The 19581-nt window shown below is 40.4% G+C and overlaps 1 protein-coding gene across 4 annotated transcripts in view; it reads right to left on the bottom strand.

Moving 5' to 3' along the window:
• The window catches only part of Htt (huntingtin), a 164378-nt gene that overhangs the window by 100991 nt on the left and 43806 nt on the right, over positions 1–19581 (bottom strand). Inside the window, exons 9-19 of one of the 4 annotated variants that reach the window (XM_045161563.1) lie at positions 14943–15147; positions 13670–13717; positions 9822–9902; positions 7766–8106; positions 6703–6795; positions 2960–3080; positions 2463–2581; positions 1566–1677; positions 1236–1373; positions 356–514; positions 166–263 (exon numbers count right to left, since the gene is read on the bottom strand). In XM_045161563.1, the coding sequence (XP_045017498.1) occupies positions 166–263; positions 356–514; positions 1236–1373; positions 1566–1677; positions 2463–2581; positions 2960–3080; positions 6703–6795; positions 7766–8106; positions 9822–9902; positions 13670–13717; positions 14943–15147 (1515 nt within the window). The remainder of the gene's footprint in view (positions 1–165; positions 264–355; positions 515–1235; positions 1374–1565; positions 1678–2462; positions 2582–2959; positions 3081–6702; positions 6796–7765; positions 8107–9821; positions 9903–13669; positions 13718–14942; positions 15148–19581) is intronic. The other 3 variants (XM_045161565.1, XM_045161564.1, XM_045161566.1) reach the window with 3 other exon arrangements.

Here is a 19581-nt window from a genome sequence, read left to right as displayed (position 1 = left end):
GAACAATTCTGAGAATTGGGAGATCTTATTAAGGGGCTCTGTTCCAGAAAGCTAGATCTGGTTTTGAGGATGCAGTTTTCAAGGTTGTGTTAAATGTTTGTATCACAGAAAACAATAGCAAGTCCACTAATCACAGGAATGGCTTATGCAAGACCTTGTACTCACCCTCACAGCTGTACAAGCTAACTTGCAAGTGACAGAAGATTCATCCTTCAAAGTTTTCTGTAGCAGAGGAATGCAGTCCACCAGAGAAAATGTATTTCCTAACAAGAAGAACAACCAATAAACATCTTCATGGGAGCAGAAAAGTGCAAACAATATTTAAATTAGACACCATCAACAAACTAGCCATTACCTGTCTGGGTTCTGATGGTGCCTAGCCAGTCCCCCACACGGAGTCGGGACCTACTGAGGATGGAATAGATAAGAGTCCCACAAAGAATGGCAGTGGCTCCTCTGACCTGTGGGTCCCCATGATCGATGTAGTTCAAGATGTCTGAGACATACTGCTCCTCTGTGAAGAGAAATTGCTAAACCACTGCACAATTCCCCACCATCAGTTTTCTACCTCAAATAAAAACTAAAGCTCAGAAAATGAAAAAAGAGTAACATTCTAAATCTACAAATGACTTGACTATAATATCCTAAGTAGTAAAGGCTGTTTGGGATTGAAGACTCTTCATGTTGCTGATATCTCCTCCATACAGCAGACTTTAGATATTAATTCCAGGTTGTGAGATGAAATAAAATCTCCAAGGTTCATTTAAAAGTAAACATTAGTAAAACTCAATTTACTTTGCCTAATATGAATTCAGTGGCACAAGTCTGCCCATTTACTCAAGGAAGGAAGGTGAAATACAACTTCTGTTCCACAACGCCTGCAACAGAAGACAAGATCTGCTGCTACTTGCCAGGCTTGATCTTCACCTCTGAACATGACGTGTAGCCCAACTGAGTGTCACTTGGAACAGTGTTGATCAATTAGTTTGTGATTAGGGAATAAATCCAGTATGTGTATACATGGCTCTTACAATTCATGTTTTATGTGTTTCCACTACAAACACAGCAACTAAGTGAGTCCACAACACATTTACATCTATGTGTTGACAGAGCGCTCCAACACAGCTCAAATGTACACATTTAACTGATAACATTCACTGCTCCAAAACCAATAGCCAAAAATGATAGCTGCTGAATTATTTAACCTGTGTGAAAGAAGTAGACTTTGAACATACCAGGATATTCCGTGCTGTCAAGTGGTACTTTATACAGCTTGCTGAAGAAAGATTCTGGATGAAGAGACACAGCTGCTCCAACACAGCTGAGGGCAAGGGCTTTCACACTGACCCTCACATCCCTGTCTGGAACCAGAGCTGCAAAGAAACCACACAGACTCCTTTCAATCTTTTCCAATGAGCAAATTCCACCCCCTTTCATTTCCTCCCTCCTTCTACTAGTCAATAGAAAGCAAAGCCCACCCCCTAAACAAGCTGACCAAGGCCACTAAGTTGACCTCTGAAACCTTAAATATTTCCTTAACTCTGCATCTACCCTCCTGTGCTTACCTTTTTTCTCCCCAGTTAGCAAAAATGAAGCAGATAAAAGGCGGACACAATGGACTAGAGGAGCAGAATCATCATCAGTCATTTGTCCTATGTCGCCTTTGATTCGGCAAGGCTAGAACAGAGCAGCAGACATTTGTCTTTCAATCAAAGAGCCAAATACATCCACATATAAGTTAAGTCAATATAAGAAGCAATAACGGGGTATGGGCAACAGAGATGCCTGTGTTTGGCCATTTATACATCTGGCCTCAAAGAGAACTCAGCTGAGCAGAACCTGACAATTCAGAATCTTAGGACGCAGGTCAAAGGGCTGTGGATCAGTATGGAGAGAGTGCACTGGACAGAAGAAACTAAAACTGAGTAAAGGCTGCTCAGATTGGCAAACCATGAGTGGTCTTCAACTGGACAAGTGAAGATACTCAAGCAAAGGGAAAAGCCAGGAAGTCTAGAAGTTAAAGGAAGACAGGAACCTCAAATTATACTATTCTGACTGAAGGGATTCAACTATAAAGCATATTCCTTGCCCTCACGGAATTTAATTGTAAAGACAGTACACCTGCACATAAAAGGCAAACAATAAATGTTTAAATAGGTCAATGGAACAAAAATAAGAACTGTTGCAAGGCCATGCACAACCATCAAATTAATAACCCAGGGCTCAGCACAGGGCACATTTGTCAGGAGAGGGATTCTCTCAGAGGAAGCAGAAGTTGGGAAATTCTTAAGAGTATGGATATTCCTATATAGGTAGAAGAGAGGTGGGGAAAGGAGGGTGGGTGGAGGAGGATTCAGTGTTTCTTAGGGAAAGAAATAAGCCCAGAGATAAGACAGCAGTGACAGAAACCAGCGTGATTTCAAACCCTCACACACAACCAATCTTGTATATAAAGAACTCACCTTGTTTTCTGGATCACCTGGTTCAGCTGTTTCATCCCTTGATACAATCTTATCTATACTGCTGTTGGAAGCCTGCCTGTTATGACCCATTCTTTCCAACAAATGTACCTGTTGAAGGGCTTTAAAGGCAAAAGTTGAAATTATGTGACACATTTCCAATTAAAATATGTGTAATTTACAAAAAGATAACATGAAAGTACAGGATTTAGATTAAGAAAAAGTATGATCATATCAGAACTGTCAATTTCACACTTGGGAGGCAGAGGAAGGAGGATCGCTATGAGTTCGAGGCTACCCTGAAACTACATAGTGAATTCCAGGTCGGCCTGAGCTACAGTGAGACCCTACCTCAAAAAAACAAAACAAAACAAAAATTTTAATTTCATCTGCTATTTACAACTCAGAAAATAAAGATAACAAAATATTTATTCTTGAGAGTAAAGATAAATTCAGATGCCCAAGGCTGAAGATATAACTATTTCCTAAAGTCAACTTACCCAGAGACGACTTTCTGAAAGCATTCGAGGCTTCCCTGGGAAGAACACCTACAACCTCATCTTCATCCTGGGGCTGTTCAATCTGCATGTTCGAATACTGGCTGTCAGCACCATCTAATACCTGAACAGACCAATGGGGATTGTAAGCTCCAACATTTAAAGGTAAATGCCACAAACATCATGTAATACATACAGACTACCAACATCAATTACTATTTGCACACACATAAACGAATGTGTAGAAACTGTCAAGAACTTACATTTTTTCTTCTTAAAAAAAATGTGGGGGCTGGAGAGATGGCTTAGTGGCTAAAGTGCTTGCCTCTGAAGCACAAGGACCCATGTTCAATTTCCCAGGTCCCACATAAGCCACATGCACAAGGTGACACATGCATAAGGTCACACATGTGTACAAGGTGGTACATGTGTCTGGAATTCTACTGCAGTGGCTGGAGGCCCTGATGCACCAATTCTCTCTCTCTTTCATTAAAAAAAAAAGGGCTGGACAGATGGCTTAGCAGTTAAAGCACTTATTTGCAAAGCCTAAGGACCAATGTTCGACTCTCCAGGTCCAAGCCAGACGTACAAGGTGACACAAGCATGCAAGGTCACACATGTGCACATGGTGATATATACATCTGGAGTTCAATTACAGTGGCAGGAGGCCCTGGCACGTCCTATTCTCTCTCTCGCGCATTATAAAAAAAAAAGGCCAGTGTGTTGAGCTTACCTCAAAAAAAATTTTTCTTTAATTTTTTTAAAATTTATTTATTTGCAAGCAGAGAGAGAGAGAGAGAGAGAGAGACAGAGAGAGAAGAGAAGAGAAGAGAAGAGAAGAGCAGAGCAGAGCAGAGCAGAGCAGAGCAGAGCAGAGCAGAGCAGAGCAGAGCAGAGAAGAGAAGAGAAGAGAAGAGAAGAGAAGAGAAGGGGCACGCCAGGGCTTCCAGCCACTGCAAACGAACTCCAGACACGTGTGCCCCCTTGTGCATCTGGCTAACGTGGGTCCTGGGGAGCCAAGCCTTGAACCAGGGTCCTTAGGCAAGCACTTAACCGCTAAACCATCTCTCCAGCCCTCAAAAAGAAAATTATGTGTGTATGATGTGCATGTTCATATGTGGGTGGGTGCACACAGAGGCTAAATGTCAATATCAGGTGCCTTTTTCAATCTCTCTCTACCTTACTTTATGAGACTGTATCTTTCATTGAACAGAGTTCACCTATGTGGCTAACCTAGATAGTCAGCTTGCCTTAAGAGACTCACCTGTCTCTCTCTGTGCTTATAAGTACATGCCACCACACCCGGCATTTATGTGGGCAATAGGGTTTCAAGCTCTCACATTTGCCATGACTAGGCCATCTCCCTAGCCCAAGAGCTTATTGACACATGTCACTTACCACCACTTCATAAAGCTTTGTTGTAGAATGCTACCACCCAGCAACTGCCCTCTTGACTCTCAGCAGTTGTGAGTACCCTCATGAGGCCCCTTCAAGACTGGCCCATTAACAGTCCATTATGTGGGTGGGAGGGACTCACAAAGCTCCCTCCTTCCAGAGGATATATGAGCTCTTAATGGTTGCTGGGGCAAAAAATTTCTTCAGTGGTCTAGCACTAGTAAGCTACCTATGATCCTATGAAATAACCCTAGTTAAACCTACTAGTTCCCCAAACTAAACTTGAATGGAATAATTCCTTTAGTTTGTCACTGGTATCCTCAGGCTTATACCTGTTTGTCTTCCCAGAAAAAGTTCACAAAACCATCTTTTACAGCACTAAAAATAGTAAAGAAAGTTATTTGGAAACTTCACATATTTTATTTTTAAATTTATTTCATTATTTATTTTTTTGTTTTTGTTTTTCGAGGTAGGGTCTCACTCTAGCTCAGGCTGACCTAGAATTCACTATGTAGTGTCAGGGTGTCTCAGGGTGACCTTGAATGCAAAGTGATCCTCCTACCTATGCTTCCCAAGTGCTGGGATTAAAGGTGTGCGCGACCACACCTGGCCTGAAACTTCACATTTTTGATAATCAAGTAGGAAAAAAAAGTTTTTCCTTTACAAATTTTATAGTAAGTTGAAAATAAAGATAAGGGTTTTAGACAAATCTAAATTTGGGCAATAGTGTTTCATATGTAATGTTGGGTAATGATTTTGTATTACAAAATGTTTCATACCCATTTGAAACCTTCTGTGCAATTTACCTGAAAAAACAGAACAAAGAACTATCAGAGCACTGGCAAATTATTGTTGAAATAATTCTACTGGTATATCAAAAACTTTAAAAAATATATTCCAAACTCCTAATTAAAAAACAAAATGCAGGGCTAGGAAGATAGCTCAGTGGTTAAGAAAGTTGCTATTCGGGCTGGAGAGATGGCTTAGCGATTAAGCGCTTGCCTGTGAAGCCTGAGGACCCCGTTCAAGGCTCGGTTCCCCAGGACCCACATTAGCCAGATGCACAAGGGGGCACACATGTCTGGAGTCTGTTTGCAGTGGCTAATGGCCCTGTCGTGCCCATTCTCTCTCTATCTCTCTTTGCCTCTTTCTCTCTGTCTGTTGCTCTCAAATAAATAAAGTTGCTACTTAAGCATGAAAACCTCATAAGCTGGAGACTATCAAGTTGGCCTCTCTAAAATCCATGTAAAAAGCTGGGTATGGCCACACACATCTGTAACCCAATCCATGATAAGCAGACATGGGAGAATTGGTGGGGCTTACTTATGGAGAAGAGTTGCAGGTTGAGGGCAAAACCCTGCTCAAGCATCAGATGATGAGAAATGATAAAGAGAAAACACCCATCATCTCCTCACACACATGGGATGCACACATCTGCACACACACACGTGCACACAGCACATATCATACACACCACACAAAACATATACTTCAGCTGGGTGTGGTGGCTCACACGTTTAACCTCAGCACTCAGGAGGTAGAAGTAGGAGGGAGGATCACCATGAGTTCAAAGCTACTCTGAGACGACACAGTGAATTGCAGGTCAGCCTGAACTACAGTGAAACCCTACCTTGAAAAACCAAAAACAACCAACCAAACAAACAAACAAAAAACATACTTCATATGCATGCATGAGCATTCCCAGAAGTGGAAAAATAAACAGAAAAGAAAAAAGAAAAGACAAAACTAAGAATACAGGCCAGGCATGGTGGTTCATGCCTATAATTCCCATCCTTGGCAGGCTGAAGCAGAAGGAGTCTAAGTTTGAGGCCAATACACAGTAAATTCCAGGCCAGCCTGGTCTACTGAGACCCTATTTCAAAACAGAACAAAACAAAACATGCCCACAACTCGGCATATATTTTCACTAAACTTTGTGATATTCTGATTGTACACCCTTTGAGGTATCTTCTGTCCTTGAACTCATACAAAAGAGGGACAAAAACTATGTACTATTATAAAATAGGATATGCTATAAATACTCCTGAAAAGCTAAAGCATTAAAATATGCACAATTTAATGTTATAGCTTACTTTTTTTTTTTGGATATTTTTGAGGTAAGGTCTTGCTCTAGTCCAGACTGACCTGGAATTCACTCTGTAGTTCCAGTGTGGCCTTGAATTCACAAAGATCCACTTACCTCTGCTTCCTGAGTGCTGGAGATTAAAGGTGTGTGCTACCATACCCAATTACTTACATTTTAATAAGATCATAATGTGCAAAAATAAGCTCCCTAAAGATTTTTTAAAATTATTTTGAGAGAGAAAGAGGCAGAGAAATAATGGGTGCACCTTAAACCTGCTGCAAACTCCAGATGCACGGCCCCCCTTGTGCTCAGTGTGACGTTGTGCACTTGCATCACTGGGCATCTGGCTACCTGGGACCTGGAGATTTAAAAATGAGTTCTTAGGCTTCATCGGCAAGCACCTTAACTGCTAAGCCATCTCTCCAGCCCTCCTGAAAATTTTTTAAATGATTATTTAACCACATCTAACAAGGTGTTAAAGAATATGAAATATGAGGCTGGGGAAGACAGCTCAGTTGGTAAAGTGCTTGCAACATAAGCATGAGACCGAGTCTGATCCCTAGCACCCAAGTAAAAAAGATGAGCATGGTGGCATGTGCCTGTAATCCCAGCACTGGGGAGGCTGAGACAGGAGGACCCCTTGGGCTTACTGGCCAGCCAATATAGCCCAATTGGTGAGTTCTGGGCCAGTGAAAGAAAGACCCTCTCTTCAAAACAAAAGTGAATAGTGCCTGAGAAGAGTGACACCTGAGGTTATCTTCTGACTCTCACACATGTGTACACACATGTGTGTGCACACATGCACCCCTACAAACACAAGAACACATACATATATGCATTGAGGGCAACAGTGTCAAGTTCATACACTGCATCGATCAGCTAATCTGAATTATTTTTATCTATTTATTTGAGGGAGGGAAGGAAAGAGGGAATGGGCATTCCAGGGTCACTAGCTACAATCAAATTCCAGACACATGTGCCACCATGTGCACCTGGCTTACATGGGTTCTGGGGAATCAAACCTGGGTCCTTAGGCTTCACAGGCAAGTAATCCAATTTTTTTGTGGGTCAACAAAAAGTTACCAGGATGTCACTTCAGAAAAATATCAGATATCACAATGATACTAAATTTCTACCTAAAAAAAAAAGATATCAGACAAAGCCAAGCACTTCATTAATAATCTTAGCTTAATACCTCTTTGCATTATTATTGGTAGAGTCAGAAAGAGAAAAACGAACAGGAGGGCCCAAGTATCAGCATCCAGGAACGAGTTCAGTAAGATGACAGACCTATATGAAAAAGAATGGAGCACCCTCTGCCCACTTACAATTTCAGAGCTGTCAGAAGGAGTCACAGCTGAATCAGGCCCTTCAGTGGTGGTCTGAGAACTATCACTAATGGGTGAGGAGGCCTGGGTCCCATCGTTCAGGTCCATGGCAGGATCAGATGGGACAGCACTGATCTGGCTCGAACTGTGGCTTAAGATATCCTCCTCATCTCCATCAGTGGCAGCACTGGTCAAGTCACAGCCTGACAGATCCACAGAGTCTGCTTGCAGTGTGTGCTGGGACCGTGGCTGCTCAGTGATGATGTCATGACCCACAGATCCAGGAGTGGAGACGCCTGAAACAGCAACCAGCTCTCCTCCAATCTCACCCTTCACAGAAGCTGAACACGGAAAAAAATCATTTGTCAATTGGCCAGATGAAACATCAAGCTAGGGGATCAAAGGTGAGAAAAATAACAACCAACAACAAAAAAAACCCAACACCACCATACTGAATGTTCTAAGAAACACTCTGGAATTCAGTGACCATAACAAACTAGATGTTAATAAGCAGATTATTTTAGATGGTATGGATATCCTCAAGTGGTGTTCTATCACAAAAGTCAAAGTTCAAAGTCAAAGTTTGTTTTTCTTTTTTCTTTTTTTTTCTTTTTTATGGCTTTCTGAGGTAGGGTTTCACCCTAGCCCAGGCTGACCTGGAATTCACTCTGTAGTTTCAGGCTGGCCTCGAACTCATGGCAATCCTCCTACCTCTGCCTCCCAAGTGCTGGGATTAAAGGTGTGCACCACCATGCTCAGCTGTTTGTTTTTCTTTAATGTAGAGTCTCACTCTAGCCCAGGCTTATCTGGAACTCACTGTAGTCCTAGTCTGGCCTACAATTTACAGTAATCCTGCTGGGACTAAAAGGTTGGGCCACCACATCCTACTGAAGTTCAACCTCTAGGGCAACTACACCAGCCATAATAACTAGAGCAGCATGCAGGATGAGTGTAACCCATTGGCAGCCCAGGGAAAAGGAAATATCCAAGAGTTCTAAACAAGCAATGATAAAAACCACAGTAAACAGCCTCTCTTTGGGGTGGGCTAGCCTTTGTCCAGCCTTAACCAAGATCTCTAAACAATCCTAATCTCCTGCAGGATAAATATATACTCACATTTCCCTAGTTTAGTTTAAATTCCCACTTAAAGACAAATCAAAATTAATTCAAAAAGCTGACAACCAAGCTGTGGGGTAGATGTCCCTGCTATAGGCAACTAGACTGTGGGCACTTTAGGTTTATACTATTGCATGTTTATACTATAAGCATGATTTTCTGTTCTGTTAGTATTTTCTTTTTGCAATTAAGAAAAAAATCTATTTTTATTTAATATAAATAGCACTGGCAGCCAGGTACAGGCTCATTACAGTACTCAGGAAGCTGAAGTAGGACTGCTGTAAGTTCAAGGTCAACCTTGGCTACAAAGTGAATTCCAAGACAGCCTACATTAAAGTGCGACCCCTGACTCCAAAAAAACTTAATTTAAAAATAAAATAAAAATAAATGCCAGTGGCATTATTAAGGTTTTTCTCCCCAAAAATCTTGGCCTTGTTTTCATTCATCTAAAAAATTTTTTATCATGGTATATTGTGCCTTTACATATGGATGGTGTCAATAAAAAGGTTAAAAAATTCTTTTAGACAGAAATACACAACCAAAGTCTTTATGTACTTTATGTAACTAACATCACACGCCTCCTGCTTTATAAAGTACAAGAAGAACTTAGATAACATCTGTAAGCAAAAGTATATTTTTTTCCCAAGTTAAAAATTACCCAGGTTTTCATTCCATTCCCCTTACCATGACCCATCCAGTAACCTCTGCCAACTATCCCCTGCCCCAAAAGATGTGCTTAAGGATGATAAATAGCAGCCTTTAAATAGTCACACACATTTCACATGAAATATTATGAAAGGAGCTGGATAATCTACCATCTGAGCAGGTGACATCCACCCCCCTCCAACTGCCACCCACAAGCCAAGGTGCAGAGTGTGGGCAGAGAAGACAGACAACAAATAAATGAAGGCTGACACCAATTACTCCCTATGAAAACTACCTGCAAAGGCTGAGCTGCTGACCTCTGACCTTGACTCTGAGTCATCATCCAAGGCTGCTTCTTCTCCTAAGAGCACTTTGCCTAGTAAATAATGCAACAATATTCCTTTTTAGTTTTGCTAAAAGCAGGGGCTTTAAAAATTAAGTAAATACATATTTTTCTAAATTGAAAACCATAGATAAATATAATCTCATAGAGGTTATCCATCATGAATTCTGTATCTTTATCGTGTTAAACACAAAGAATGAACAGATAATTATGTAGGTTATCCATCATGAATTTTGCATCTTTACAGTGTTAAACACAATAAATACAGATAATTATGTTTGGACTACTGTGAAAAACAAATAAACCTATACAGAAAAAAGCCAGAAGCAATGATTCTCAAAGTGTACCACCAAACAATTGATTTTATTGTTAGATAACTGTTACATAATTTATATTACTATGTACTCTTAATAGATTGGTACATTATGGCTGAAGAGGCCTGGAATATCTTATATATAAAACTGTTGCATGTAAGTAAGTTATTTTCATTTTGTTATTTTTTAATTTTTCTACACTATAGTTAAGAATCAGAACTCAAACACTACATTATCTGAGGGGAGAAATAATACTGTTTTGCAAAGTTCTAAAATATATATTTTATAACTTATGTTCAAAATTTTATTAGTGAGAAAAACAAAAAGTTTAATATTCTATGGTTATGTTACCTATGACTATCATTAAGTGACACTGTGATGGTTGACTGTGACTCTCAACTGGACTTAGAAATGCCTAGTAGAGAGCACCTCTAGGTAGGTCTATAAAAGCATTTCCAGAGAGGATTAACTAAAGGGAGAAAAGCAGTGCTGAACATGAGCAGCAGTACCCTACATTCTGTGGCCTAATAATGAATAAGGATGAGGAAGCTCTCTCATACAGGCATATTGCCACCTGTACCCACCAACTTTCTGGCCACAATGAGATAAACTGTTCTACTCTGCCATCCTCTCCCACTCTATACTAATAACTGGGCACTAAAATAGTTTTCCTCCCTTAAGTGTTTTGTATCTAGTATTTTGTCACAGCAAGCAAAAACTGCCAGATAACTTTCAGCTACTGGAAATTTCCAATTTCGAATTTTACTGTGTTTCAAAAAGAAGTTAGAACTGTGATCATTTCCATAATGATGTGACATTAAAGGCACAAAATGATTCACAAAGGAAACCCACTATCTAGGAAAAATTAATAGCAACTTGGCACAAATAGTCTTTCACTAGTAAAATATTTGGCTTGCCATACCAAATAAAATTTGCAATAGTGAATTTGGATCTTAAGGAATTCTATCCTGCAGAGTGGTGGTTTATGAATATGTTCCAGGGAGCCTTCCCCAGCACAGATCCTCCAAAAGAAGAGAATTCTGGCCACTTCCTGCCCTCACACAAGCCTGAATGCAACACAACTATCTCGCAGCTACAAGAAAAAAGGTTAAAAATTACAGCTCTAAATAAATAAAAAAATTATTAAAAGGAGATTGAGGAAACATCCCATGCCCTAAACAGAAGACATCAAAACCCTTTGGATAAAGGAACAAAGAACTTATCAGATTAACTTTACCATGTTGTACCAAAAAAAAAAAAAAAAAAATTCAAGAAGACAGAGTTTTCCTATTGCTGCAGACTCCACATACTTGTGCTACAAGGTCACTGAGAATCCTGCTGGAACTGAGCTGAAAACCTCCTCCCTTTAGACCAGCTGACAGAAAGCTGGAAGAAGACATTCTGCATGCAGTTCAATGGGAGAAAGAGAAATCACCAGGGAAGATACTCAACAATGGATACTGCAAGTCTTAAATTTGGCCAGCCAGGCCAAATGAGCCAACAGGTGCAATAGTGGCATGTCTGTTATGGGGAAAACCAACCACTCTCTAATTGGACTGGAGGCCTGCTCCATGACAGGGAATACATCCCTGATACCGCAAACCTACAACATGAGCCCTAGGGGTATAAGGTCTGCTGGTTTCTGGCTAAATCTATATACTATGCTCACCAAACTGCCCAGTGAGCACTTCTCTTAATGTTCATACCCATATATTAATGCTACTCTCACTTTTAGTTAAAGAACCTTCTCTTTTCAGATGGCAGTGACCTTGGGATGACTCAGAAGGCACATGGTGCTGAGATGAAGTTGACAGAGGAGTGCTCAACTGAAATATCTTTACCACACCTTCCAAGGCTCAGGGCCCATTGCGGAAGAGGTGGTGGAAAGAATGTAAGAGCTGAAGGAAGAGAAGGACTCCTTACAATGCACTCTTCCAGACACAAAATGGCCGGGACATCCGTGACCTTACAGTGCCTGATACTACCTACAAAAGACCATCATAATAGGAGGAAAAGATGATGACATCAAAATAAAACAGAGATGACTGATAGGGGGTTCAGGATGTGATGGAGAGTGGAGCTACAAAGTCAAAGTGAGTAGGGGAAGGAATTACCATGGTTTATTGTCTATAATTATGGAAGCTACAAAAAAGGAGACAGAATTTAACATTTCCTAGAATTCTGCCTTTAAGTAACTACATTGTTTCTCTAACATCTCAAACTTGATTACCCCATACTATGAAAGCCCATATATCCTGGGCTCAAGTGACTCCTAACTGCCTCCTGAGCAGCTGAAAACTACAGGCATGTACCAAAGCTGAGAACTAAAGGTGTGCAGCACCACTTCTGACTTCCAAATGTTACTGACTTCAAATTCTTCAAGTAGACATTCATTAATGTAAAGATATCTAGAATGTTATTCTTGACATTATCACACTCAGAAGGAATTGTCATCCTAGGCAAGGTAACTGTGAGCTCAAGACAAGAGTGGCTACATGGTGACACCTTATCCTAAAACTTAAAAAAAAAAACTCATTCAATAATGCAAATATAATGTATTAGGCTAGCAATCACTCAAATCATGACTTAGGGATAGGATTCATTTTTGAAGATTTCAAAATAAAAATGAAAGCAATTCTTTCCTATGGAGATCCACAGTGGAAAAGGAAATGAGTGGCAATTATTATAAAATAATAATTAATACAAAAACTGTTGACTGTATCAGAAACACTTTGACTTAATTAAAAATAGACTATACCAGAACATTTTGATATGTAGTTAAATATGGCTAAAAATTGGGTTGAAGAAATTTCTCAGTGGTTAAAGGTGCTTGTCTGTAAAGTCTGATGACCTGGGTTTGATTCCCCAGTGTCCATGTAAGCCAAATGCATAAAGTGGCACGTGAGTCTGGAGTTTATCTGCAGTGGCAGGAAGCCCTTGCATGCACCCTGCCCATACACACATACTCTATCTCCTCCTTCTGCTTGCAAATAATTTTTTTAAACATGGCTAATATTAAAAGCCAGGACTAAGCAAAATAATTTACCAATCAAGACACTATTTAATATTCCTGATAATAAATAAAATTTATTAAGACAGGAAGTTACCTTTGTAAAATGTGTTAACACTAAAGTAAGACTGGACCTGCATGCATCTGTATTAGTCAATAGCCACATAATCTTAGCTACTTTTGTGCTTCAAGACACACCGAAGCTGTTGCAAGAGACACTGTAGCTCATAAGGTTAAAATATTTTCTTTCTGGTCCTTCACAGAAAAGGTTTCTGTCATCTGACCTCAAGCATTAGAATTTTATGATGAAGTAACTCTGATACAGAAACAATTTTTAAAAAACAAAGAAAATTTTAAGGCCTCGTTATCAAACTCTAACAATGTTCATACAATCTCTCTCAGAAATAGTCCAATGCATTATGGAAACCAAAAAGCAGTTCAATTCAACACAAAATTCAGATTTCTGAAATAATCACCTTTTTGTTTCCTTGAAAGGACAGGGCTGCATGAGGAACCCCCTCCAGCTGTAAATCACAGAGAGTAAGAAGTGAAAGTAAGGCAGCAAGATGCTAAGATTAAAAAGAAATTAAAAAATTCTCAAAAAGCTTGACTTAAATCTTAAAGCAAGAGAGAAGGTAAACATACTTCCACAGACAGTGCTTAAACACTAATCTCAATATTTTAATTTCAGTATGAAAATTATACTAATGTTCAAATACACAGTTCTATACTAAAATGTCAAAAAGCACAAATAAATTACATTTTAAAAGCCAAATTAAAATGATTAGATGTCTCAGATTATCTGGCAAACTAGTAGTCAAATATAAGTTTTCACTGGAAGCAGTAACTAGAAATGGGTATTTCCATTCATTACTTGAAAGGCACACATGTGCCAGGCATGGTAGCGCACGCCTTTCATCCCAGCACTTGGGAGGCAGAGGTAGGAGGATAGCTGTGAGTTCAAGGCCACCCTGAGACTCCATAGTGAATTCCAGGTCAGCCTAGACTAGAGTGAGACCCTACCTTGAAAAACAAAAAACAAAAAAGAAAGAAAGAAAAGAAAAGAAAAAAGAAAAAGAAAGGCACACTTTCCAAAAAGAGAATCTTCAGTGCAAAGGATGGCAGACAAACATTTTCTGTTGATACTTCAGGTAAATGTTTAAGTCATAAGGCAAATTTTCTCTAGTGAGTTGACAATGCAACTAAAGGCTCCAACAGGCACATAATGCAACAGCCTCAGTGAGGCCCAGAATCAGCAGTTTTGGGTCAATTTGTATGCAATCTTGACCATGTTAGACAAGTCAGGGCCACAAAACTGCCTACTCCATGGGCCCAAACTCCATAAGCATCAGTAAGAACAGAGACCAGTGCCAAGAAGGTATCTGAGAAGAATGGTACTGGAAGGGGTTTTCTAAAATCAAGACCCAAAGGGGAGAAAGGAACCATAAATTCCCAGCAAAGGCATAAAGACTTGTCTCTGGCAAATTAACAGGAGAGTCTAGGAAATACTTTCCCTAACGTTTTGACTTCACAGTACAGTCAAGTTGGGTATATCAGGAGACCAGGCTTTAAATGATTGGCCTCATTCTCTTACCTAACTTTTTTTAAACTGTAGTTTTATTTGTAAAAGAAAGATGCCTACAATTGTACACAAGAACTTAGGCATGGACTGCTTGGTACAGCATTAACTCCATAATGCCAGGGGATTACCACACAGTTGGATGTAAGTGGACCTTGCTAAGAACGCACCTAGAAGTTCCACAATGCTCCCACTGCGGCCTCTGCCCAGGGCCTCCTCTTGAACCACAGAGAGCTGCCGGAGGCCACCTGGTGTAGTCAATGCTTGCAGCAGTTCAGGTGGAGGTGTGCGGAAGAGCTGCTGCAAGAGCTCCAGTGCCCCTGTCACCACATTGTGGTCTTGATGCTGCGTGTGATGCAAAGTAAGTTCGTAAACCTAGAAGCAGAGACACGTTTCAGTCATGTTGTTTAAAATGTGCCCCAGATTTTGCTTTGTTTTATCATAAGACTTTGTTATTAAAGTTGCTGCCTTAATTTCTCCTAAAAAAATTAAACTTGGGCTGAAGAGATGGCTCAGTAGTTAAGATGCATGACTAAAAAATTAAACCTATCATTTCTATAGGTGAGGCCACATTATTTTAAATTACCACAAGTTTTTCATCAGCATATTAATAATCTTAGAAATAAACATAGCACTTTCACTAAAATAGAGGTACACCAACCTAGATCTCCACTCCCTGAAGAAGTGGGTATATATAACAATCAGAAACACGGTTCTAAATGCTAGGAGAGAAATGCCAGAAATTTTTAAGATGCATGTCAAATATTATTGGTGGTGTGTGCATGTGTGTGTGTAATGTAAACATGCTTGTGCATCCTGAAGGCCAGAAGACAATCTCAGGATTGTTCTTCAGGAATACTATGCACTTCCTTTAAGATTCTATGGCCTGGAATTACAAGTAGGTTTGACTGGCTGGTTCAAGCTCCAGGGATCTGTTTGCTGCTCCAGTGCTGTGATTATAAGTGTGTCACCACACCTGGCTTTTTATACTTGAGTTCTAGGAATAGAACTCAGGTTCTCATGCTAACTGAGCTATCTTCTCAGTATTTGTGCTTTTAATATATCACACTGTCTGAATAAAATGAATTTTGTTATTTTTATCCCTTTAGTTTCCAGACAAAATACAGGGTTAAATTTGAATTTCAGGTCACACAAATTTGCAGTGTACTTCTCAGATGATCTAAACATAGTTATAAAATGACTATCTGAAATTCTCCCATCACTGACATTCTTTCTTTTTACCTGCGAAGTTTTCTAATCCTTCCTTTAGTATTATAAAAGCACACATGCATGCGCACATGCACACACGTATGTCTTTTTAAATGTATTTATTTATTTATTTATTTGAGGGAGGGAGAGAGAGAGAAATAGACTGGGCGTGCTGGTTGCTGTAAATGAACTCCAGACACATACAACACCTTGTACATCTGGGAACTGGGGAATTGAACCTAGGTCCTTAGGCTTAGCAGTCAAATGCCTTAACTGATGACTTACCTCTCCAGCCCACATATGTCTTTTTAAAAAGTCAGTGTATAGGCTCTAGGATGCCCATACTCACTCACTCTCTCTCCTTCTCTCTCTCTCTCTCTTTCTTCCTCTGTCTCAAATAAATGAAAATTTAAAAAAAAAAAAAGTTAAGGGGGCTGGAGAGATGGCTTAGCGGTTAAGTGCTTGCCTATGAAGCCTAAGGACCCCAGTTCGAGGCTTGGTTCCCCAGGTCCCACGTTAGCCAGATGCACAAGGGGGCGCATGCGTCTGGAGTTCGCTTGCAGAGGCTGGAAGCCCTGGCGCGCCCATTCTTTCTCTCTCCCTCTATCTGTCTTTCTCTCTGTGTCTGTAGCTCTCAAATAAATAAATAAAAAATAAAAAAAATAAAAATAAAAATAAAAAAAAGTTAAGGTTAACTGGTCATGGTGGCGCATGCTTTTAATTCCAGCACTCAGGAGGCAGAGGTAAGAGGACTGCCGTGAGTTCAAGGCCACCCTGAGACTACAGAGTGAATTCCAGGTCAGCCTGAGCTAGAGCGAGACCCTACCTCAAAAAACAAAAAACAACATCAACAAAAAAAAAATTAGGGGTTGGAGAGATGGCTTAGCAGTTAAGACAATTGCCTGAGAAGCCTAAGAACCCAAGTTCAATTCCCTAGTACTCACATAAGCCAGATGTACATGGTGGCACATGCATTTGGAGTTTGTTTGCAGGGGGGCTAGAGACTCCAGTGTGCCCATTCTCTCCCTCCCTCTCTCTCTCTCAAATAAATAAATATTTTTTTTTTAAAGTCAGTGTAAAGGAGTAGAAAATAAACAGTAAAAGTCGCCAAGATGTAGCTGCTTTTAAGCCTTGTCTCTAGCACTCCTGATACAACCTCTATACACACCTCTAAACACTGGCTGACAAACTGCAGTCCACAAGCTATATCTGGCCTATACTCCCTCCCTCCCTCCCTGGTCTTTGTGGTTTTTTTGAGACACGGTCTCACCATGTAGCTAAGGATAGCTTGAACTTGCTGTATAACCCAGGCTGGTGAACTGAACTGACATTCCTTGTGCCTCATCCTCCAAGTGCTGAGATTACAGGCATACCACCATGTCCCACTTCTGCATACTTCACTGGAACATGGCCACATTCATGGTTCTAACTAGTTTTGGTCTACAATAGCACACAGGTACAATGAGGATGGTATCGATAGAGATCAGAAGCCATTGTAAGCAATTTAGTAAGCAATTTAATCAGGGCTATGGGCCCTAAGGGAGAAAAACATCCATCTGCCTAGACATCCAAAAGTAACTCTTTAGCTAATCATTATTCTCCCCATGATCTGTGCCCACACGTCCTTAAAATTTTGGCAGGCAGGCTGGAGAAATGACTTAGTGGTTTAAGGTGCTTGCCTACAAAGCCAAAGGACCCAGGTTCGATTCCCTAGGACCCATGTAAGTCAGATGCACAAGGTGGTACATGTATCTGGAGTTTGTTTTCAATAACTAGAGGCCCTGGTATACCCATTCTCTTTATTTTTTCTCTCTCTCTCAAATAAATAAAAATATATTATAAATCTGTCAAAAAATTAAAAAAAAATTTTTGGCAAGCTACTCACTTCCTGACTTCCACAGAATTTTAGTATTTCCCCTTGAACCAGTGCAAATTTACATTACCTCTTCACAAATCGGAGACCCCCACCTGTGCTTATGCAGACCTATAACAACTGTAGCTGTTCAGTGCATAATTTCAACATAAGCCATCACTCAGACTCATCCCAAACCTATAAAAGTTTCCATAATCCCAAATGCCAATGGAAGTCTTTTCAAGTCTCCTCTCCACTTTCTACAAAGAGTTTTATTGTTCTCTCTCTTCAATCTTGTGTGCCAGAGCTAGTTCACATTCATTGCTTTCTGCCAGCTGCTTTGGCCAAAAGTGATGTCCAGTCTCTGCTCTGCTATGCTTTTCTCCCATGATCAAACTTTCCCTCTGACTTTAAGTTGAAATAAACCATTTCCTTCCCTCAGTGGCTTCTGGTTTGGTTCTGTCCCAGCATCAAGAAAAATGTACTGGGGAATCGAATTCAAGTGGTTAGGCCTTGTAGGCAAGTGCCTTAACTGCTAAGCCATCTCTCCAGCCCAAGTATCTGGTTTTCTGACACCCAACCTGCACCCAGCCAGAACTGATAAAGGTTCTGTTGCTCCCAAAACCTACAACAGTATGACCTACTTCCTGGACACTTGCAGACCTTGCTTTAGGTAAACAGCTAACACCTTGGTTCTAGAGCTATCTGTCCTGACTGGAGGATCCTCCACTCTCTTCTTAACATTTACCTCCCTTTACTTCCTGCCTCTCCTACATTAGTAGAAAAAGACTACTTCCCACTGAGCAGATTAATCACATTTAAATGCTGTACAACACTAATTCTGATCAGCTCCATCTAAGGGTCTAAATCCTTAACAGCATGTCTGGGAAGGGGCAAGGAAAAGGAAAGAGGGGAAGAATACACAACAGTATGAGTAAGTACTATAGAAACCTACTTCTTCATTAGCTAATTAAAGGATATATCTCTTTTAAAAAGAGGAAAAAGGGAAGGGAAAAGGGAGTGACAAGAGAGCTTAGGCAGAAGTACCCTGCTAGGACAAAGTTTCACCCTAAATCCATTGGCCATTGCTAGTAAATTCCAGGGCAGGAGATGAGACTGGTCAACTCCCACAGTGAGCCGTTGGTCAGGAAGGTTCCTGAGGTCCCCAGAACAATGAAGACCATTGCCGAAGCACTTGGTTAGCTACCAGAATTAGATGGTAAGGCTCTATTACTTACATTGGCTATAAATCACAGGACACTGGAAAATCAAGCTGGAACTGAGATGGAAACAATCTCCCTGCTAGCTATCTGTCATAGTGCTGAAAAGCACTATGAGCTTCTGGGGGATAAAAGTCATCAACAGTGGAAACAAACTGGATTCTATACAAGCTACAAAAATCAACCAGCCATGTAAGATGTACCCAGCAGTGCAATAACGGCATATAAGTTATGAGAGTAATCAACTGCTCTCTGATGGATATGAGTGAGTCCTGCTCAGTGCGAGGGAACTCACATTTGTTACTGTGAACTAAGTCCGAAACCTATGGCCTGGAAGACCCCAGACCCCAGAAGGAAGCTTCTACTGTTTTCTGGCTTAAATGGAGAGGTTATACCCACCCATCAAAAAGCCTTCTAAATTCATGTTTGTCTCTGTTGATTAACTTAGAAAACACCTGCTTTCTACTAATGGCAGCAAATACCTAGGAGACCCAAGACCTATTAAGACGACAAGAAGAAAAAGTCAAG

This window comes from Jaculus jaculus, chromosome 11 (assembly GCF_020740685.1).
Source record: "Jaculus jaculus isolate mJacJac1 chromosome 11, mJacJac1.mat.Y.cur, whole genome shotgun sequence".
NCBI lineage: Eukaryota > Metazoa > Chordata > Mammalia > Rodentia > Dipodidae > Jaculus > Jaculus jaculus.
The sequence above is the reverse complement of the archived record's forward strand: the minus strand, read 5'-3'. Positions and strand labels throughout refer to the sequence as shown.